We start from the raw sequence: 23,824 nt of genomic DNA, 5'->3' as shown, positions 1-23,824 counted from the left end.
AAGAATCAAAAGGCCAGACTCCCCTTTGGTGAGGAACATGTTGTGTGGACAGAGGAGATGTTGTCCACAGTTCATTTTAGTGATGAAAGTCAGTTTAATTTATTTGGGTCTGATGAGAAAGCTCATGTTAATCAACAAACTGGGGTAAGACTGAACCCAAAGTGTGTTAAGAAGTCCAGTGAACGGTGGTAGTTAAAGTGTCATGGTTTGGGGAATGTTTTCTGCAGCAGGAGTAGGACCTCTCATACAGCTACATGGCAGAGTGAATGCAAGTGTGCATCAGAACCTTCTTCAACATCAAAGGGTTAATACTTGCGTTCATCACTCAATCAGTCTGCAATTTTCATGCAGGACAATGCCCCCTGTCACACAGCAAAGCAGGTAAAGCAGTTACTTGAAACAGAAAACAGTGAAACCATGAAATGTCCAGCCCAGAGTCCTGATCTAAACCTAATGGACAACCTACGAAAAATCCTTGGTGACAAAGTTATGGCCAAGAAGCCCACAGCAGACAAAGACCTATGGAAGAAGAGTGGATCAAAATCACACGAGAGCAGTGTGAGAGACTAGTGATGTCCTGTGGCCGCAGATGTGCTGAAGTGAGTCAAAGCAAAGCCCTGTACACGTCCTACTGATTGGTTACTGTTGCCCTCAGAAAATTGAGTTATCTTTCTTTTGTGCTACAGTCATTGTTGTTCTCTAATTATGATCTCGTTTTGGGCAAAATAAAGGTTTTATGTTGATAAACTTTAGATCTTTTGTAACACACTGTTCTAGTGGCATGGTGCACCCCTTACATAAAAACCTCAAAGGTTTATCAAAGTAGCTCACATTATTTTGGTCAAAAGGAAGTGATCATACCTTGTTCTCTTATTTTGATCACCAGTGTACATATTATAAAATCCATATTTGAGCACATCTTTATCCCTCCTTAGGGAGCCCTTTTTAGATCAGATATGCCAGAGGTTTGGCTAAATAGCTTTGGTTTTGTTCCACTGCTTTCATTTTTTTTATGTATTAGAAATACAAGCTGTATAAAACTACAAGTAAAATATCATGTTTTTTTATGCTGTAGTCCATCTTTAGTGGATCTGTGTCATGAGATGCTCACAGTGGCTAAAAGCAAGGATTATACTCTGCATATTTCAGCATAAGCTGAGCTCTTTGTCACTTTCGTTGAAATAATCGGGGTTAAGATCTTGGAACCTAAAATATAAAAATTGTTTAAAAGTTTAGTTACTCTTTAAATTGAATAGTTAACTAGTGAGGTATGGTGAGCGTGAGTAAATGCGCTACAGTAGATAACTAATTTTAGTGGAATGTGAAAGTTCTCTCAATATTTCAGTATCTGATATGTATGTGTTATTGTGAGACCTTTTATAACTTTATCATGCATTTGCAAAAAGTGTATTTAGATATAGGGTCATTCCGTGTCAAGTGGACCAGTGGTCCCCACTCGACGTTCTCCGATTTTGCTGAAAATTTATAAGGATGTACATGTATGTTTGAAAAGAGGTTCTGTAAATTTTTAGGGCCAGATCTCAAATATATTGGGCACTGTTGACCTTTCACTGGAGCCCCCCCCCCCCAAGCCTGCGGCTTCAGCTAAGAGGATTTTGCAAACTTTGGCACATAGCCATTAGAGTTCTATACTGGCTATGATGCTGAAATTTGGCATACTAGCTCAACTTTTGCTGCTAAACGCGATAAAATTATTACCGGCTATGACAAAACAATATTTCGGCCGCAATTTTGTGTCAAAGTAGCTTGCAAAACGCCTTGCATAAAATTTATGCCAAACTTTGCCCATATATAACTCAAGACCAAAAACCAATAGGAACTGGTGCTTTACCCTGTACAACAAACATCTTCATGACTTTGCATTGCTGCAATATCATATCACGGTCAAAGCATATGTATTTGTGGAAATATTCACACCCACATATGATGAAAGACTTAAAAAAAACCGAATTTTACCTATTTTTAGGTCAAATTTCCCAAAAAGGGTACCCCTAAAATATATTAATTCTGTTATCATTTGAAAGAGCACATTTTTCTCTACAAGGATCATTGGGGTTTTTTTTGGAGTCTCTCCATTTAAGAAAAGAAAAATGCCACTGAACATGGTGTTATTTATTAATACGCAATGAATGCTAACTGCACTATTCAAACCCTTGCGTTGGTCCATGGTGGTTATACCACAACCAATTCCCTAAGAATTGGTATTATAATCCTATTAAGAATTGTAATAATGCTGTCTTTCGAGAATTGGCAGCCCCATCGCCTAGGAGCCATGGCCGATAGCCGTGCAAGGCAAGTCGCGGGTGGTCGCTTTATCGCAGGTTCCAAAGCCTGAGGGTGGGTGTCTTTGCCTAGGATCCCAAGCCTAATATTGGGTATCTTTTGTTGGTTCCCAAGCCATAATGTTCAGTTTAAGTAAGTGGTCTGGAATTGTTTCTGAATTTGCAATGAAAGATGAAGGGTCAACCAACAAAAGATACCCAATATTAGGCTTGGGATCCTAGGCAAAGACACCCACCCTCAGGCTTTGGAACCTGCGATAAAAAGACCACCCGCGATTTGCCTTGCACGGCTATCGGCCATGGCTCCTAGGCGATGGGGCTGCCAATTCTCGAAAGACAGCATTATTACAATTCTTAATAGGATTATAATACCAATTCTTAGGGAATTGGTTGTGGTATAACCACCATGGACCAACGCAAGGGTTTGAATAGTGCAGTTAGCATTCATTGCGTATTAATAAATAACACCATGTTCAGTGGCATTTTTCTTTTCTTAAATGGAGAGACTCCAAAAAAAACCCCAATGATCCTTGTAGAGAAAAATGTTCTCTTTCAAATGATAACAGAATTAATATATTTTAGGGGTACCCTTTTTGGGAACTTTGACCTAAAAATAGGTAAAATTCGTTTTTTTTTTAAGTCTTTCATCATATGTGGGTGTGAATATTTCCACAAATACATATGCTTTGACCGTGATATTGCAGCAATGCAAAGTCATGAAGATGTTTGTTGTACAGGGTAAAGCACCAGTTCCTATTGGTTTTTGGTCTTGAGTTATATATGGGCAAAGTTTGTCATAAATTTTATGCAAGGCGTTTTGCAAGCTACTTTGACACAAAATTGCGGCCGAAATATTGTTTTGTCATAGCCGGTAATAATTTGATCGCGTTTAGCAGCAAAGGTTGAGCTAGTATGCCAAATTTCAGCATCATAGCCAGTATAGAACTCTAATGGCTATGTGCCAAAGTTTGCAAAATCCTCTTAGCTGAAGCCGCAGGCTTGGGAGGGGGCCTCCAGTGAAAGGTCAACAGTGCCCAATATATTTGAGATCTGGCCCTAAAAATTTACAGAACCTCTTTTCAAACATACATGTACATCCTTATAAATTTTCAGCAAAATCGGAGAACGTCGAGTGGGGACGATTTTTAAAACTGGTCCACTTGACACGGAATGACCCTATATTTTTATCTCAACAGTTTTATTGCAACAAAAAGTTGTTGTGATGGGACCCGTGGACCACATAGTGAACAGAATGGTAAAGATTGGCCTAAGAATGACTGCTCATCTGAGCATTTTTTAACTATAGGACACCAGGTAAGAACATCCTTTTGTACAGAGGTTTGTTCCTAGAATGTTTTCATCTCTGAATTTTGTTATGGTGCACTGATGTGCACCACAAGAGCCAAAGATTGAATTTCTTTTCTTACTGTTATCAACCTTTTTGAGATTTGTGCTTGTCTTTAGTTTAATGTGATGTAACTGTTAAAGTCGTATGGCAGACATTATCCACTAAATATAGTTGTATACATTGTGAACTTGGAAGAAAAAAAAAAAAGTCCTGTGTAATTTGTGGGCTTTTTACCAGATAATGTTTTTATGGGGCTCCATTCATGGTGAAGCAGTTACGATGGTCTATATTCTCTGCTCCAGACCTAACAGAGCTCAGTTGTATAACACTGCTTTCTGTGTCCATAGTATAGTGAGAGAGAGCTGCTAATCAGTGTTGGGGGGGTGATTGGACTAGGATGCATGAGTCATGTGGTTCTGTCGTGATAACCTGCTGATAAAACACTGGTTGTATTGAAATAGTCTGTTCAGGGAGGAAGGAGAAGAACTCAAGTGCCACTTATTGGAAGGAGCAATCCTTCCAATTTAACAAGCCTTTTCATATGACCTAGGATTTATGCCAGATCAGAACCTCAATCTGACATAAATCCTAGGTCATATGAAAAGGCTGGTATGAATGAAGATGACAACTGGCAAGATCATAATCTAAACTAGTAATGTTTAACTTGTTTTTTGTTTTGTTTTGTTTTGTTTTTTTTCCTTCTCTATCTATATTAGCGACCAATGGATAAACAGAGTTTACTTCCCAAAGGGAGGGAGACTTCTGATCGGTAAGAATGGCTACCTCATTTGTTTTTAATGGCTTTTTTTGTTTTAAAAGTGTAAGGCATTGTATGTAAGCCAGTGTATGAGAGTCACTGGTATTTTAGAATGTTTCCTTTCTTTCACATCTTCATTGTTCACGTAGCAGACAGATCTTGCATAAACTCATATGGTACTGTTTATTATAACCTTTTTCTGCTACCAGGTGAACTGAAAAGCTGACAAGTGAGCACTTGGCACCTGATTTTTGGCACTTTTCAGGCTGCAGTTTTTTTTTTTTTTTTGTTTCCGTTTAAAGGGAACCTGTCAGGTCCCCTGTGCACCCAGAGCCATGAGCGGTTCTGTACACATCTAGAATCCCTGCCTAACTGTCCCAGCATTAACTAGCATACATAAACAGATCTTTAGAAAAAGTATTTCTAAACATTTTTTGAGATTCTAATGAGGGCTGTGACTAGTTGCAGGGGTGTTAGTTCCCTGGCTAGTCAGCCCACTTAGTATGCCACTGTGGGCATGCTAACATGCTTTACAACAGCCAGCGTCTTGGCAGCGTGATACAAAGCCACGCATGCGTGCAGCTTTGTAACAGTGTTCAGCTTCTTTGAAGCTGGGTGTCTGTCATGGCTTCAAAGACGCTGAGTGCCCATGATTGAAAGTCGCCCACACTTCCGTTCATTCGCATGACTAAGAAGCCCGGTGTATGTGTCCCAGCTTCAGAGAGGAGTTGTGCACATGACTGGAAGTGCAGATGTCTTCCAATAATGGGCAGTGAAAGTCTATGAAGTCATGCTGCATTCACTTGACGTCAAAGGAGCTCAATGCTAACTGGTACAAAGCTGCGCGTATTGCGTTGCCTTGATGCTGGGCATTGTAAAGCGGGTTATCACGCTCACAAGCTAAGTGGGCCGACTAGCCAGAGAACTAACACCCGGCAATGAATCTCAAGCCTAATCAGCATCTCCTAAATGATCTTTAGAAATACTTTTCTTTGTCGCTCCATTGGGAGACCCAGACAATTGGGTGTATAGGCTATGCCTCCGGAGGCCGCACAAAGTATTACACTAAAAGTGTAAAGCCCCTCCCCTTCTGCCTATACACCCCCCGTGCTCCCACGGGCTCCTCAGTTTTTATGCTTTGTGCGAAGGAGGCAGACATGCACGCACAGCTCCATAGATTGGTCAGCAGCAGCTGCTGACTATGTCGGATGGAAGAAAAGTGGGCCCATATAGGGCCCCCAGCATGCTCCCTTCTCACCCCACTCTTGTCGGCGGTGTTGTTAAGGTTGAGGTATCCATTGCGGGTACGGAGGCTGGAGCCCACATGCTGTTTTCCTTCCCCATCCCCCTTAGGGCTCTGGGTGAAGTGGGATCCTATCGGTCTCCAGGCACTGAGACCGTGCTTCATCCACAACTCCTGGGAGCCTGCTGGATAGGAGCCGGGTATCATTCAGGGACATGGCCCTGCTACTTGGAGGTACTCTGTGTCCCCGTGGGGACCCCGCGCACAGCAACACTCCAGCATTGCTGGGTGTGCTAGTGCACCGGGGACCGCGGCGCTGACCGGGTTAAATGTGCCATTACACACTCAGCGTCGCTGAGTGTGTTTATGTAGGGGGACTACCGCGCTGACCGCCGCCGCCATGTTTAACACTGAGGCGCGGCTGGGACTTGTAGTGCGCCGGGGACTTCCGCGCGGCCGCACTTTTACGGCGGCCACGCTTATACTCGAGTCCCCGGCTTTTGCGGCCTAGTCTTTCTTCCTCCCGCCCACAGCCCTGACAACCAGGGGAAGGGCGGGACGCTGTACAGACGAGCAGCAATGAGGGCTGGAGAATGCTTTGCATACTCCACCCCCCTCACTGTGCACTGTGGGGCACCAGTTCCCGCACTTTCTGGGTCACGCCCACGGCTCCCTCCTCTCCTCAGGACGCCGGCAGCCATTCCTGTCAGCTCCTCGGACGCTGCAGAGGGGGACAAATTCTGGGAGACCCAGGCAGGGATTCTGGTGGCCTCACAACCGCTTTAAGCGGGTGGTAAGCAGCACCTGTGGTGCTAGCCCCATTGTGCAGAAGTGTAATTATATGTTTATGGTATATACTTTACACTGTATAGTGCACAGTTGATTTCTGGCTATATACCCTATTGTGTTGCTCAGGGAAGACAATAGCATGGCGCCCACAAAAGGCAGGGGTGCCAAAACACAGGCTTACTATGCTGCCTGCGCCGCATGTACGACGCCGCTACCGGCAGGTTCCACTGACCCTCATTGTGTGCACTGCTCGGCCCCTACTGCACTTACTCAGCCGGAGCCTCTGCTAAGAGGGGCCCAGGGGGAGCCACCTGCTGACACTCTCCAGGTGACAGGGACGGAGTTTGCAGTCTTTACGGATAAACTCTCTGAAACTATGGCTAAGATACTAGAAGCCTTGCAGTCCAGACCGGTATCTCAGCACAGGGACTCTGTTGAGTCATTGTTCCCTGGCCCCCCTCAGTTGGACCAACAATGTCCCCCCGGGGTATCTCATAGATCCCAGGCTGGGGGCTCTGACACGGACCCCAGCCCCAGACAGATTAAGCGAGCTCGCTTGGAAATTCCCTCGACATCATCATGTTGTTCAGGGTCTCAGCGAGGGGAATCTCTGGTTGATGACGCGGAGACAGCTGATCAGGATTCTGATCCTGAGGCCGCTCTCAATCTTGATACTCCGGACGGGGACGCCATAGTGAACGATCTTATTGCGTCCATCAATCGAATGTTGGATATTTCTCCCTCAGCTCCTCCGGTGGAGGAGTCAGCTTCTCAGCAGGAGAAATTCCGTTTCAGGTTTCCCAAGCGTACACAGAGTATGTTTCTGGACCACTCTGATTTCAGAGAGGCAGTCCAGAATCACCATGATTGTCCAGATAAGCGTTTTTCTAAGCGCCTTAAGGATACACGTTATCCCTTTCCCCCTGACGTGGTCAAAGGTTGGACTCAGTGTCCCAAGGTGGATCCTCCAATCTCCAGACTGGCGGCTAGATCCATACTTGCAGTTGAAGATGGGGCTTCACTCAAAGATGCCACTGACAGGCAGATGGAGCTCTGGTTGAAATCCATCTATGAAGCTATCGGCGCTTCTTTTGCCCCAGCATTCGCAGCCGTATGGGCGCTACAAGCTATATCAGCAGGTCAAGCGCAAATTGACGCAGCCACACGCACTTCCGCGCCGCAGGTGGCGTCCATAACCGCTCAGACGTCGGCAATGGCGTCTTACGCTATTAATGCTGTCCTGGACTCTGCGAGCCGTACGGCGGTTGCATCCGCCAATTCGGTGGTACTCCGCAGGGCCTTGTGGCTACGGGAATGGAAGGCAGATTCTGCTTCCAAAAAGCGCTTAACTAGTTTGCCAATTTCTGGCGACCGATTGTTTGGCGAGCGTTTGGATGAAATCATCAAACAATCCAAGGGAAAGGATACATCCTTACCCCAGCCCAAACCGAACATACCCCAACAGAGGAGGGGGCAGTCGAGGTTTCGGTCCTTTCGGGGCGCGGGCAGGTCCCAATTCCCCTCGTCCAAAAGGCCTCAGAAAGATCAAAGGAACTCTGATTCATGGCGGTCTAAGTCACGTCCTAAAAAGACCACAGGAGGTGCCGCTACCAAAGCGGCTTCCTCATGACTTTCGGCCTCCGCAATCTGCATCCTCGGTCGGTGGCAGGCTCTCCCGCGTTTGCGACACCTGGCTGCCACGGGTAAAAGACCGCTGGGTGAGAGACATTCTGTCTCACGGTTACAAGATAGAGTTCACCTCTCGTCCCCCGACTCGATTCTTCAGGTCATCCCCGCCTCCCGAGCGAGCCGAGGCTCTTCTGCAGGCGCTGGGCACTCTGAAGGCAGAAGGAGTGGTGGTCCCTGTTCCTCTTCAGCAACAGGGTCACGGTTTTTACTCCAACCTGTTTGTGGTCCCAAAGAAGGACGGGTCTTTCCGTCCTGTCCTGGACCTGAAACTGCTCAACAAACACGTAAAGACCAGGCGGTTCCGGATGGAATCCCTCCGCTCCGTCATCGCCTCAATGTCCCAAGGAGATTTCCTTGCATCGATCGATATCAAAGATGCTTATCTCCACGTGCCGATTGCTCCAGAGCACCAGCGCTTCTTGCGCTTCGCCATAGGAGACGAACACCTGCAGTTCGTGGCACTGCCGTTCGGCCTGGCAACAGCCCCACGGGTTTTCACCAAGGTTATGGCTACTGTAGTAGCGGTCCTCCACTCTCAGGGTCACTCGGTGATCCCTTACTTGGACGATCTCCTGATCAAGGCACCCTCTCAAGAGGCATGCCAACACAGCCTCGACGCTACTCTGGAGACTCTCCAGAGTTTCGGGTGGATCATCAATTTTCCAAAGTCAAATCTGACACCGGCCCAATCGCTGACATATCTTGGCATGGAGTTTCATACCCTCTCAGCGATAGTGAAGCTTCCGCTGATCAAGCAGCGGTCGCTACAGAAGGGGGTACAATCTCTCCTTCAAGGTCAGGCACACCCCTTGAGGCGCCTCATGCACTTCCTGGGGAAGATGGTGGCAGCAATGGAGGCAGTCCCTTTCGCGCAGTTTCACCTGCGTCCTCTTCAATGGGACATCCTTCGCAAATGGGACAGGAAGCCGACGTCCCTCGACAGGAACGTCTCTCTCTCTCAGGCGACCAAAGCTTCCCTTCGGTGGTGGCTTCTTCCCACTTCATTATCGAAGGGGAAATCCTTCCTACCCCCATCCTGGGAGGTGGTCACGACGGACGCGAGTCTATCAGGGTGGGGAGCGGTTTTTCTCCACCACAGGGCTCAGGGTACATGGACCCGGCAAGAGTCCTCACTTCAGATCAATGTTCTGGAAATACGGGCAGTGTACCTTGCCCTGAAAGCGTTCCAGCAGTGGCTGGAAGGCAAGCAGATCCGAATTCAGTCGGACAATTCCACAGCGGTGGCATACATCAACCACCAAGGCGGCACACGCAGTCGGCAAGCCTTCCAGGAAGTCCGGCGGATCTTGATGTGGGTGGAAGCCACGGCCTCCACCATCTCTGCAGTTCACATCCCGGGCGTGGAAAACTGGGAAGCAGATTATCTCAGTCGCCAGGGCATGGACGCAGGGGAATGGTCCCTTCACCCGGACGTGTTTCAGGAGATCTGTTGCCGCTGGGGGGTGCCGGACGTCGACCTCATGGTGTCCCGGCACAACAACAAGGTACCGACGTTCATGGCACGGTCTCAAGATCCCAGAGCTATGGCGGCAGACGCCTTAGTTCAGGATTGGTCGCAGTTTCAGCTCCCTTATGTGTTTCCTCCGCTGGCACTGTTGTCCAGAGTGTTACGCAAGATCAGGGCCGACTGCCGCCGCGTCATCCTCGTCGCTCCAGACTGGCCGAGGAGGTCGTGGTACCCGGATCTGTGGCATCTCACGGTCGGCCAACCGTGGGCACTACCAGACCGACCAGACTTGCTGTCTCAAGGGCCGTTTTTCCATCTGAATTCTGCGGCCCTCAACCTGATTGTGTGGCCATTGAGTCCTGGATCCTAGCGTCTTCAGGATTATCTCAAGAGGTCATTGCCACTATGAGACAGGCTAGGAAACCAACGTCCGCCAAGATCTACCACAGGACGTGGAAAATTTTCCTGTCATGGTGCTCTGCTCAGGGTTTTTCTCCCTGGCCTTTTGCCTTGCCCACTTTTCTGTCCTTCCTTCAATCTGGACTTGAAAAGGGTTTGTCGCTCGGCTCCCTTAAGGGACAAGTCTCAGCGCTCTCTGTGTTTTTCCAGAAGCGCCTAGCCAGACTTCCACAGGTACGCACGTTCCTGCAGGGGGTTTGTCACATCGTCCCTCCTTACAAGCGGCCGTTAGAACCCTGGGATCTGAACAGGGTGCTGGTGGCTCTTCAGAAACCACCATTCGAGCCAATGAGGGATATTTCTCTCTCACGCCTTTCGCAGAAAGTGGTCTTCCTAGTAGCAGTCACCTCTCTTCGGAGAGTGTCTGAGCTAGCAGCGTTGTCGTGCAAAGCCCCTTTCCTGGTGTTTCACCAGGACAAGGTGGTTCTGCGTCCGGTTCCGGAATTTCTCCCCAAGGTGGTATCCCCTTTTCATCTCAATCAGGATATCTCCTTACCCTCTTTTTGTCCTCATCCAGTTCACCAATGTGAAAAGGATTTGCACTTGTTAGATCTGGTGAGAGCACTCAGACTCTACATTTCTCGTACGGCGCCCCTGCGCCGCTCGGATGCACTCTTTGTCCTTGTCGCTGGCCAGCGTAAAGGGTCACAGGCTTCCAAATCAACCCTGGCTCGGTGGATCAAGGAGCCAATTCTCGAAGCTTACCGTTCTGCTGGGCTTCCGGTTCCCGCAGGGCTGAAGGCCCATTCTACCAGAGCCGTGGGCGCGTCCTGGGCTTTGAGGCACCAGGCTACGGCTCAGCAGGTGTGTCAGGCGGCTACCTGGTCGAGCCTGCACACTTTCACGAAACACTATCAGGTGCATACCTATGCTTCGGCGGATGCCAGCCTAGGTAGACGAGTCCTTCAGGCGGCGGTTGCCCACCTGTAGGAAGGGGCCGTTTTACGGCTCTATTACGAGGTATTATTTTACCCACCCAGGGACTGCTTTTGGACGTCCCAATTGTCTGGGTCTCCCAATGGAGCGACAAAGAAGAAGGGAATTTTGTTTACTTACCGTAAATTCCTTTTCTTCTAGCTCCAATTGGGAGACCCAGCGCCCGCCCCTGTTTTTTTGTGTACACATGTTGTTCATGTTGAATGGTTTCAGTTCTCCGATATTCCTTCGGATTGAATTTACTTTAAACCAGTTTATAATTTTTTTCCTCCTTGCTTTTGCACCAAAACTGAGGAGCCCGTGGGAGCACGGGGGGTGTATAGGCAGAAGGGGAGGGGCTTTACACTTTTAGTGTAATACTTTGTGCGGCCTCCGGAGGCATAGCCTATACACCCAATTGTCTGGGTCTCCCAATTGGAGCTAGAAGAAAAGGAATTTACGGTAAGTAAACAAAATTCCCTTCTTTCTAAAGATCTGTTTCTGTATGCTAGTAAATGCTGGGATTCTAGATATACACCCAGAACTGCTTGTGGTTCTAGATGCAATTGGGACCAGATAGATTTACTTTAACTTGAAGCATTTTCTAGAAAGAAGTAAAATGTGGAAACTGCAGGAATTGTTTTACACAATCATTGGGTGAGATGTGCACATAAATGAGTAAATGTCATTAGTTAATTCTGATAACCCTAATCCTGATTCTCTCTTTGCAGAAATGCACAGAAGTCAAATGGCTTGTCAGTATACAAAGCAAATGGGGTGAATCTACCTGCAAGCCTGAGGACTTTGACTGGGAAAGGTGATTATTACACTTAAAAGCCTTGCAATGTCTGCATGGTTTTTTTTTTGTTTTTTTTTACACTAGGGTTTTGTTTTATTTATTATCAGGAATTGCCCTGTGTTTGTGAGGCTTGTTACTGAGTTGTTTTATTTGTATAGATATTGATGGCATGTGAATTGCATCTTCCCCCGCATGCTTCAGTTGTAGAATACCACAATCAATCATTAGTAGTCCTGAAATCCGTATAGTATCTGGAAAAACATGGCAATGCATCTAGCTGTTCTTTTCCTTCTCTATAGTGTGGGTGCTTAGTTTCATTCCAGGCATTGTACAAAGCATGAACTTCTGTAGGACAAAGGCATTTTGTGAACTTCAGCCTTCCTTTCTGCAAGATGGGATGACTGTTTTGCATCAAACACAGCAAAGAATATAGAACACCTAAAATGTATATGATTAAATATGTATCTATATATTTATGTTCTGGAACATTTCCCCAATGTTAATTTTGTAACTGAATTTTGACCTATAAGGACAGTAACACGATATTAGGCTGCAAATGTTTTTTTTTTATTTTTAATACGAGTCTTGATACTCATTGTGGAAATAAAAACTTTCAGTTCGTCTCGGTTCCAAGGATGTTTCATTACAGTAGTGCAGCCTAATATTGTGTTACCGCCCTTATTGGTCATAGAAGAGATAATCGGCCAGCCACTGGACAGCAGCTGACAAATTCAGTTGTGCCCATGCACAACCTACGTAGGTGAGCACCTTCCTTACATTTCTTCCTTACATTTCTTTGTCGCTCCATTGGGAGACCAGACAATTGGGGTGTATAGGCTATGCCTCCGGAGGCCGCACAAAGTATTACACTAAAAGTGTAAAGCCCCTCCCCTTCTGCCTATACACCCCCCGTGCTCCCACGGGCTCCTCAGTTTTTATGCTTTGTGCGAAGGAGGCAGACATGCACGCACAGCTCCACAGATTGGTCAGCAGCAGCTGCTGACTATGTCGGATGGAAGAAAAGTGGGCCCATATAGGGCCCCCAGCATGCTCCCTTCTCACCCCACTCTTGTCGGCGGTGTTGTTAAGGTTGAGGTATCCATTGCGGGTACGGAGGCTGGAGCCCACATGCTGTTTTCCTTCCCCATCCCCCTTAGGGCTCTGGGTGAAGTGGGATCCTATCGGTCTCCAGGCACTGAGACCGTGCTTCATCCACAACTCCTGAGGAGCCTGCTGGATAGGAGCCGGGTATCGTTCAGGGACATGGCCCTGCTACTTGGAGGTACTCTGTGTCCCCGTGGGGACCCCGCGCACAGCAACACTCAAGCATTGCTGGGTGTGCTAGTGCACCGGGGACCGCGGCGCTGACCGGGTTAAATGTGCCATTACACACTCAGCGTCGCTGAGTGTGTTTGTGTATGGGGACTACCGCGCTGACCGCCGCTGCCATGGTTAACACTGCGGCGCGGCTGGGACTTGTAGTGCGCCGGGGACTTCCGCGCCGTCCGCGCTTATACGGCGGCCGCGCTTATTACTCGAGTCCCCGGCTTTTGCGGCCTAGTCTTTTTGCCTCCCGCCCCCAGCCCTGACAGGCAGGGGAAGGCCGGGACGCTGTACAGGACGAGCAGCAACGAGGGCTGGAGCATGCTTTGCATACTCCATCCCCCTCACTGTGCACAGTGGGGCACCAGTTCCCGCACTTTCTGGGTCACGCCCACGGCTCCCTCCTCTCCTCAGGACGCCGGCAGCCATTCCTGTCAGCTCCTCGGACGCTGCAGAGGGGGACAAATTCTGGGAGACCCAGGCAGGGATTCTGGTGGCCTCACAACCGCTTTAAGCGGGTGGTAAGCAGCACCTGTGGTGCTAGCCCCATTGTGCAGAAGTGTAATTATAAATTATATGTTTATGGTATATACTTTACACTGTATAGTGCACAGTTGATTTCTGGCTATATACCCTATTGTGTTGCTCAGGGAAGACAATAGCATGGCGCCCACAAAAGGCAGGGGTGCCAAAACACAGGCTTACTATGCTGCCTGCGCCGCATGTACGACGCCGCTACCGGCAGGTTCCACTGACCCTCATTGTGTGCACTGCTCGGCCCCTGCTGCACTTACTCAGCCGGAGCCTCTGCTAAGAGGGGCCCAGGGGGAGCCACCTGCTGACACTATCCAGGTGACAGGGACGGAGTTTGCAGTCTTTACGGATAAACTCTCTGAAACTATGGCTAAGATACTAGAAGCTTTGCAGTCCAGACCGGTATCTCAGCACAGGGACACTGTTGAATCATTGTTCCCTGGCCCCCCTCAGTTGGACCAACAATGTCCCCCCCGGGGTATCTCATAGATCCCAGGCTGGGGGCTCTGACACGGACCCCAGCCCCAGACCGATTAAGCGAGCTCGCTTGGAAATTCCCTCGACATCATCATGTTGTTCAGGGTCTCAGCGGGGGGAATCTCTGGTTGATGACGCGGAGACAGCTGATCAGGATTCTGATCCTGAGGCCGCTCTCAATCTTGATACTCCGGACGGGGACGCCATAGTGAACGATCTTATTGCGTCCATCAATCAAATGTTGGATATTTCTCCCTCAGCTCCTCCGGTGGAGGAGTCAGCTTCTCAGCAGGAGAAATTCCGTTTCAGGTTTCCCAAGCGTACACCGAGTATGTTTCTGGACCACTCTGATTTCAGAGAGGCAGTCCAGAATCACCATGATTGTCCAGATAAGCGTTTTTCTAAGCGCCTTAAGGATACACGTTATCTCTTTCCCCCTGACGTGGTCAAAGGTTGGACTCAGTGTCCCAAGGTGGATCCTCCAATCTCCAGACTGGCGGCTAGATCCATACTTGCAGTGGAAGATGGGGCTTCACTCAAAGATGCCACTGACAGGCAGATGGAGCTCTGGTTGAAATCCATCTATGAAGCTATCGGCGCTTCTTTTGCCCCAGCATTCGCAGCCGTATGGGCGCTACAAGCTATCTCAGCAGGTCAAGCGCAAATTGACGCAGCCACACGCACGTCCGCGCCGCAGGTGGCGTCCATAACTGCTCAGACGTCGGCATTTGCGTCTTACGCTATTAATGCTGTCCTGGACTCTGCGAGCCGTACGGCGGTTGCATCCGCCAATTCGGTGGTACTCTGCAGGGCCTTGTGGCTACGGGAATGGAAGGCAGATTCTGCTTCCAAAAAGCGCTTAACCAGTTTGCCAATTTCTGGCGACCGATTGTTTGGCGAGCGTTTGGATGAAATCATCAAACAATCCAAGGGAAAGGATACATCCTTACCCCAGCCCAAACCGAACATACCCCAACAGAGGAGGGGGCAGTCGAGGTTTCGGTCCTTTCGGGGCGCGGGCAGGTCCCAATTCTCCTCGTCCAAAAGGCCTCAGAAAGATCAAAGAAACTCTGATTCATGGCGGTCTAAGTCACGTCCTAAAAAGCAGGGCTGTGGAGTCGGAGTCGTGGAGTCGGAGTCGGAGCTCATTTTGGTGGAGTCGGAGTCGGTATAAAATGCACCGACTCCGACTCCTAAAATATATAATAAATTGGGGACAGGAGTGCAATGCAGAATGTGCTGAATATTTTACTAAATAACAACATTTAGTATAATGCTTATATTTAAGTGAAAAATTTATTGTAGTACAATGTGAACATCAGACATTTAATTGTTTTTATGATACAATAATCAAGATATTTGGATAGAACATAAAATATTTATTGGAATACAACTTTAGAACACAAAAAAACTAATAAATTGTAAATATGTAATATATATAATATATATATATATACAGTGTATATACACACACACACAAGATATATATGTAATCTACTGTATATTACATAGTGTATTACATATTTACAATTTATTACAGTTTTTTGTGTTCTAAAGTTGTATTCCAATAAATATATTTTCTTCAGCGCTCTATTGGGAGACCCAGACGATTGGGGTATAGCTACTGCCTCCGGAGGCCACACAAAGCACTACACTAAAAAGTGCAAGGCCCCTCCCCTTCTGGCTATACCCCCCCGTGGTATCACGGGTTCTCCAGTTTTTCAAGCTTTGTGCGAAGGAGGTCAGATATCCATGCATAGCTCCACAGATTTTAGTCAGCAGTAGCTGCTGACTATTTCGGATGGAAGAAAAGAGGGCCCATATAGGGCCCCCAGCATGCTCCCTTCTCACCCGTTGATGGTGTTGTAAGGTTGAGGTACCTATTGCTGGTACGGAGGCTGGAGCCCACATGCTGCTTTCCTTCCACATCCCCCTGAGGGGCTCTGAGGAAGTGGGATCCTGCCGGCCTCAAAGCTCTGACGCCGGGCTCCATCCACAGACCCATTTGAACCTGCTGGATACGGAGCTGGAGTACCGTTCAGGGACATGGCCCTGCACCATTACAGGTACTCTGTGTCCCCGGACACACAGACACAGCACACTCCAGACTTGCTGGGTGTGCTAGTGCGCCGGGGACAGTAAAGGGTTACAGTCACTGCAGCTTTGCTGAGTGACTTTGTGTATTGGGAACTACCGCGCCGGACGCTCCGGGAGCGGCGGCGCGGCTGGGACTTGTAGTTCGCCGGGGACTGGGCGCCGACCGCGCTTTTACGGCGGCGGCGCTTATAAATCCAGTCCCCGGCTTCTGCGGCCTAGTGCCGCTTCTTTCCCGCCCCCTCCCTGTCACTCAGGGAAGGGGACAGGCGCTGAGCAATCAGCAGCGCCGAGGGCTGGAGCCTTTTTACATGCTCCAGCCCTCTCACTGCACACTGTCGGACGCCGGATTCCCGCTCTGACTTGGGGAACGCCCACGGCCCGCCCCTCCTCACACGAGCTGGGGAAGACGCCGGCAGCCATTACCGCAGTCCGAGCTCGGACTTTCGGCAACCAGGCAGGACTATGGCGACCATACACCCGCTTATAGGCGGGCGGTAAGCGGCACACATAGTGCTGACCCCAATATATACTGCAGTGTGTACATGTGTATTTTAACTGCATAGGTCGCTATATGCCCGCTTGGAGAGCGACACATCAGCAGCAGGAAAGCAGGTGTGCTAAGGCACAGGCTTTCTATGCTGCTTGTATTGCACGTACTGAAGTGTTCATTTGTATTTATGCTTGTATGCTATACATTGCACTGTACAGTCGCTAGTCTTAGCTATATTCTCCTGGAATGGCTAGACTACAGCAGCAGAAAACCAAGGGTGCTGGGGCACAGGTTTTTTTCTATGCTGCTTGTATTGCATGGGCTGCAGTGTGCATTTGTACTTGTGCTTGTATGCTATACATCGCACTGTATGGTCACTCTTCTGGGCTATATTCCCCTAGATGACTTGTCTACAGCAGCAGAAGAGCAGGGGTGCCAGGGCATAGGCTTCTATGCTGCTTGTATTGCTTGTGCTGCAGTGTTCATTTGTACTTTATGCTTGTATGCTATACATTGCACTGTACGGTCACCATTCTTGGCTATATACTTCTAGATGGCTAGTCGGCAGCGGCAAAAAAGCAACACAGATTTTCAGTGCTGTTTTTACTACATGGGATGCTATTCATGACACCGTCCCATTGTGTGCATGCTCCCCTGTAGCACTTCGTCTGCCGGGGTCTCTAGCACTTCGTCTGCCGGGGTCTCTACTAGTCGTGGCCAAAGAAACCACCTGTCAACCCTGTCCAAGGACAGGGACGGAGTTGCAGTTTCGACAGATATATTGTCATAAGATAGAGACTTGCAGTCCAGACAGGCCATGGGCAATCTTCCTGACCAACCTCATTTGGAACGGGGGGGTCCCAGGAGGACTCTCTGTATGATAAGGCAGCTCTCCAGGACTTTGATCCTGACATCGCTCTTAATCCGGATACACCGGATGGTAATGCCATACGGAATGATCCTATAGCGTCCATCAATGGAAGGTTGGATCTTTCTCCCTCAGCTCCCCCAGTGGAGGAGTCAGCTTCACAGCAGGAGAAGTCCCTTTTCAGTATCTCAAACGGATATTGAGTATTTTTCTGGCCACGCTGACTTCAGAGAAGCAGTCCAGAAACACCACGCTTACCAGATAAGCGTTTTCTCCAAGCGTTTTTTAAAGATACACGTTATCCCTTTTCCCCTGACGTGGTCAAGCGCTGGACCCAGGGTCCAAAGGTGGATTCTCCAATCTCCAGGCTTGCGTCTAGAGACGTAGTTGCACTGGAGATGGGGCTTCACTTAAAGATGCCATTCACAGACAGATGGACTCTGGTTGAAATCTGTCTAGGAGGCTATCGGCGTGTCGGTTGCTCCGGCATTCACAGCCGTATAGGCAACCTAACCTGTTCAGCTGTTCTTGCGCAGCTGGCCTTGAGCACATGTACATCTGTACCGCAGAGGCGTCCGTAACCCCGCAATGTCTGCACTGCGACTTACCCTATTAATGCTGTCCTAAAAGTACAGTCGAGGTTTCGGTCCTTCCCAAGCTCGGGCAGGTCCCAATTGTCCTCGTGCAAAAGGGCTACAAAACCTCAGACGGGCTCAGATTCCGGCAATCACGCCCAAGGAAGGCAGCCGGAGGAACCGCTACCAAGGCGGTCTCCTCATGACTCTCAGCTCTCTCTCTCTCTCTCCGCATCCGCGGTTGATGGCAGACTCCCTCGCCTTTGGCGACATTTAGCTGCCACAGGTCACAGACCGGTGGGTGACGGACATTGTGCTCACGTGCACAGGTCAGTGTTCTGTTCTCGTCCTCCGACTCCATTCTTCAGAACGGCCCCACCTCTCCACCGAGCAGATGCCCTGCTGCAGGTGGTGGACGCTCTAAGAGCAGAAGGAGTGGTGATCCCTGTCCCCCCTCAGGAACGAGGGCGAGGGTTTGTACTCCAATCTCTTTGTGGCTCCAAAACAGGACGGCTCCTTCCGTCCTGTTCTGGACCTAAAACTGCTCAACAATCATGTGCACGCCAGGCGGTTCCGGATGGAATCCCTCCGATCCGTCATTACCTCAATGTCTCGAGGAGACTTCCTTGCCTCAACAGACATCAAAGATGCCTATCTCCACGTGCCAATTGCTACTGAGCACCAACGTTTTCTACGTTTTGTGATAGGAGACGACCATCTTCAGTTCGTAGCTCTGCCATTCGGTCTGGCGACAGCCCCACGGGTGTTCACCAAGGTCATGGCAGCAGGGGTAGCAGTCTTGCACTCTCAGGGACACTCGGTGATCCCTTACTTGGACGATCTACTCGTCAAAGCACCCTCCCTCGAGGCATGCCAACGCAGCCTGAATGTTACGCTGGAGACTCTCCAGACTTTCGGGTGGATCATCAATTTAGCAAGGTCAAATCTGTCACCGACTCAATCACTAACGTATCTCGGCATGGAGTTTCACACTCTATCAGCGATAGTGAAGCTTCCGCTGAACAAGCAGCGTTCACTGCAGACAGAGGTGCAGTCTCTCCTTCAAGGCCAGTCGCACCCCTTAAGGCGCCTCATGCACTTCCTAGGGAAGATGGTGGCAGCCATGGAGGCAGTTCCCTTTGCGCAGTTTCATCTGCGTCAACTTCAATGGGACATTCTCCGCCAATGGGACGGGCAGTCAACCTCCCTGGACAGGAAAGTCTCCCTTTCCCAGACGGCCAAGGACTCTCTGCAATGGTGGCGTATTTCCACCTCATTGTCATAGTGAAGATCCTTCCTACCCCCATCCTGGGCAGTAGTCACGACAGATACGAGTCTGTCAGGGTGGGGAGCAGTTTGTCTCCGCCACAGGGCTCAGGGGACGTGGACTCAGCAGGAGTCCACCCTTCAGATCAATGTTCTGGACATCAGGGCAGGGTATCTTGCCTTACTAGCTTTCCAGCAGTGGCTGGAAAGAGAGCAGATCCGAATCCAGTCGGACAACTCCACAGTGGTGGCATACATCAACCACCAAGGAGAGACGCGCAGTCGGCAAGCCTTCCAGGAAGTCCGGCGAATCCTCATGTGGGTGGAGGACACAGCATCCACCATATCCGCAGTTCACATCCCGGGCGTAGAAAAATGGGAAGCAGACTTCCTCAGTCGCCAGGGTATGGACGCAGGGGAATGGTCCCTTCACCAGGACGTGTTTCAGGAAATCTGTCGCCGCTGGGGGGTGCCGGACGTCGACCTAATGGCGTCTCGGCACAACAACAAGGTCCCGGCATTTATGGCACGATCGCGCGATCACAGAGCTCTGGCGGCAGACGCCTTAGTGCAAGATTGGTCGCAGTTCCGGCTCCCATATGTGTTTCCACCTCTGGCAATCTTGCCCAGAGTACTGCGCAAAAAATCAGATCCGATTGCAGCCGCGTCATACTCGTCGCCCCAGACTGGCCGAGGAGATCGTGGTACCCGGATCTGTGGCATCTCACGGTCGGCCGACCGTGGTCACTACCAGGCCGGCCAGACTTACTGTCCCAAGGGCCGTTTTTCCATCGGAATTCTGCGGCCCTGAACCTGACTGTGTGGCCATTGAGTCCTGGATCCTAGCGTCTTCAGGATTATCCCAAGGGGTCGTTGCCACCATGAAACAGGCTAGGAAGTCCACTTCTGCTAAGATCTACCACAGAACGTGGAAGATTTTCTTAACCTGGTGCTCGGCTCAGGGAGGGTCTCCCTGGCCATTTGCATTGCCTACTTTTCTTTCCTTCCTGCAATCGGGGTTAGAAAAGGGCTTGTCGCTCGGCTCCCTTAAGGGGCAAGTCTCGGCACTATCCGTGTTCCTTCTGAAGCGTCTAGCACGTCTTTCTAAGGTGCGCAAGTTCCTACAGGGGGTCTGTCATATCGTACCCCCGTACAAGCGGCCGTTAGATCCATGGGATCTCAACAGGGTACTAGTTGCTCACCAGAAGCCGCCTTTCGAGCCTCTGAAGGAAGTTTCGTTTTCTCGCCTGTCACAGAAGGTGGCGTTTCTCGTTGCGATCGCATCGCTTCGGCGAGTGTCTGAGCTGGCAGCTCTGTCATCCAAGGCTCCCTTCCTGGTGTTCCACCAGGACAAGGTAGTGCTGCGCCCCATTCCGGAGTTTCTCCCTAAGGTCGTATCCTCATTTCATCTTAATCAGGATATATCCTTGCCTTCCTTTTGTCTTCATCCGGTTCACCGGTATGGAAAGGCCTTACGTTTGTTAGGTCTGGTGAGAGCACTCAGAATCTACATTTCCCGCACGGCGCACATGCGCCGTTCCGATGCATTTTTTGTCCTTGTCGCTGGTCCGCGCAAGGGGTTGCAGGCTTCTAAAGCCACCCTGGCTCGGTGGATCAAAGAACCAATTCTAGAGGCCTACCGTTCTGCGGGGCTTCCGGTTCCTTCAGGGCTAAAAGCCCACTCACCCAGAGCCGTGGGTGCGTCCTGGGCATTACGACACCAGGCTTCGGCTCAACAAGTGTGCCAGGCAGCTACCTGGTCCAGTCTGCACACTTTCACCAAGCATTATCAGGTGCATACCTATGCTTCGGCGGATGCCAGCTTAGGTAGAAGAGTCCTGCAGGCGGCAGTGACACCCCCGTAGGGGAGGGCTGTTTTGCAGCTCTAACATGCGGTATTTCTTTACCCACCCAGGGACAGCTTTTGGACGTCCCAATCGTCTGGGTCTCCCAATAGAGCGCTGAAGAAGAAGGGAATTTTGTTACTTACCGTAAATTCCTTTTCTTCTAGCTCTTATTGGGAGACCCAGCACCCGCCCTGTTGTCCTTCGGGATTTTTTTGTTGTTTGCGGGTACACATGTTGTTCATGTTGAACGGTTTTTCAGTTCTCCGAGGTTACTCGGAGTTAATTTGTTTAAACCAGTTATTGGCTTTCCTCCTTCTTGCTTTGGCACTAAAACTGGAGAACCCGTGATACCACGGGGGGGTATAGCCAGAAGGGGAGGGGCCTTGCACTTTTTAGTGTAGTGCTTTGTGTGGCCTCCGGAGGCAGTAGCTATACCCCAATCGTCTGGGTCTCCCAATAAGAGCTAGAAGAAAAGGAATTTACGGTAAGTAACAAAATTCCCTTCTTATGTTCTATCCAAATATCTTGATTATTGTATCATAAAAATTATTAAATGTCTGATGTTCACATACACATATTCATGTACTACAATAAATTTTTCACCTAACTATAAGCAATATATGTAGGAGTCGGAGTCGGTGCAAGAGAATTTGAGGAGTCGGAGTCGAAGGTTTGGCTTACCGACTCCACAGCCCTGCTAAAAAGACCACCGGAGGTGCCGCTACCAAAGCGGCTTCCTCATGACTTTCGGCCTCCTCAATCCGCATCCTCGGTCGGTGGCAGGCTCTCCCGCTTTTGCGACACCTGGCTGCCACGGGTAAAAGACCGTTGGCTGAGAGACATTCTGTCTCACGGTTACAAGATAGAGTTCACCTCTCATCCCCCGACTCGATTTTTCAGGTCATCCCCGCCTCCCGAGCGAGCCGAGGCTCTTCTGCAGGCGCTGGGCACTCTGAAGGCAGAAGGAGTGGTGGTCCCTGTTCCTCTTCAGCAACAGGGTCACGGTTTTTACTCCAACCTGTTTGTGGTCCCAAAGAAGGACGGGTCTTTCCGTCCTGTCCTGGACCTGAAACTGCTCAACAAACACGTAAAGACCAGGCGGTTCCGGATGGAATCCCTCCGCTCCGTCATCGCCTCAATGTCCCAAGGAGATTTCCTTGCATCGATCGATATCAAAGATGCTTATCTCCACGTACCGATTGCTCCAGAGCACCAGCGCTTCTTGCGCTTCGCCATAGGAGACGAACACCTGCAGTTCGTGGCACTGCCGTTCGGCCTGGCAACAGCCCCACGGGTTTTCACCAAGGTTATGGCTACTGTAGTAGCGGTCCTCCACTCTCAGGGTCACTCGGTGATCCCTTACTTGGACGATCTGCTGATCAAGGCACCCTCTCAAGAGGCATGCCAACACAGCCTCGACGCTACTCTGGAGACTCTCCAGAGTTTCGGGTGGATCATCAATTTTCCAAAGTCAAATCTGACACCGGCCCAATCGCTGACATATCTTGGCATGGAGTTTCATACCCTCTCAGCGATAGTGAAGCTTCCGCTAATCAAGCAGCGTTCACTACAGAAAGGGGTACAATCTCTCCTTCAAGGTCAGGCACACCCCTTGAGGCGCCTCATGCACTTCCTGGGGAAGATGGTGGCAGCAATGGAGGCAGTCCCTTTCGCGCAGTTTCACCTGCGTCCTCTTCAATGGGACATCCTACGCAAATGGGACAGGAAGCCGACGTCCCTCGACAGGAACGTCTCTCTCTCTCAGGCGACCAAAGCTTCCCTTCGGTGGTGGCTTCTTCCCACTTCATTATCGAAGGGGAAATCCTTCCTACCCCCATCCTGGGAGGTGGTCACGACGGACGCGAGTCTGTCAGGGTGGGGAGCGGTTTTTCTCCACCACAGGGCTCAGGGTACGTGGACCCAGCAAGAGTCCTCACTTCAGATCAATGTTCTGGAAATACGGGCAGTGTACCTTGCCCTGAAAGCGTTCCAGCAGTGGCTGGAAGGCAAGCAGATCCGAATTCAGTCGGACAATTCCACAGCGGTGGCATACATCAACCACCAAGGCGGCACACGCAGTCGGCAAGCCTTCCAGGAAGTCCGGCGGATTTTGATGTGGGTGGAAGCCACGGCTTCCACCATCTCTGCAGTTCACATCCCAGGCGTGGAAAACTGGGAAGCAGATTATCTCAGTCGCCAGGGCATGGACGCAGGGGAATGGTCCCTTCACCCGGACGTGTTTCAGGAGATCTGTTGCCGCTGGGGGGTGCCGGACGTCGACCTCATGGCGTCCCGGCACAACAACAAGGTACCGACGTTCATGGCACGGTCTCAAGATCCCAGAGCTATGGCGGCAGACGCCTTAGTTCAGGATTGGTCGCAGTTTTAGCTCCCTTATGTGTTTCCTCCGCTGGCACTGTTGTCCAGAGTGTTACGCAAGATCAGGGCCGACTGCCGCCGCGTCATCCTCGTCGCTCCAGACTGGCCGAGGAGGTCGTGGTACCCGGATCTGTGGCATCTCACGGTCGGCCAACCGTGGGCACTACCAGACCGACCAGACTTGCTGTCTCAAGGGCC

General features: G+C 49.9%; 1 protein-coding gene across 4 annotated transcripts in view; it reads left to right on the top strand.

Moving 5' to 3' along the window:
• The window catches only part of ZCCHC2 (zinc finger CCHC-type containing 2), a 118,613-nt gene that overhangs the window by 67,766 nt on the left and 27,023 nt on the right, over positions 1 to 23,824 (top strand). For all 4 annotated transcript variants that reach the window (XM_075314837.1, XM_075314838.1, XM_075314839.1 and 1 more), the window contains 3 exons: positions 3,500 to 3,617; positions 4,368 to 4,420; positions 11,703 to 11,788. In XM_075314837.1, the coding sequence (XP_075170952.1) occupies positions 3,500 to 3,617; positions 4,368 to 4,420; positions 11,703 to 11,788 (257 nt within the window). The remainder of the gene's footprint in view (positions 1 to 3,499; positions 3,618 to 4,367; positions 4,421 to 11,702; positions 11,789 to 23,824) is intronic.

Source organism: Anomaloglossus baeobatrachus, chromosome 6 (genome assembly GCF_048569485.1).
Source record: "Anomaloglossus baeobatrachus isolate aAnoBae1 chromosome 6, aAnoBae1.hap1, whole genome shotgun sequence".
NCBI lineage: Eukaryota > Metazoa > Chordata > Amphibia > Anura > Aromobatidae > Anomaloglossus > Anomaloglossus baeobatrachus.
The sequence above is the reverse complement of the archived record's forward strand: the minus strand, read 5'-3'. Positions and strand labels throughout refer to the sequence as shown.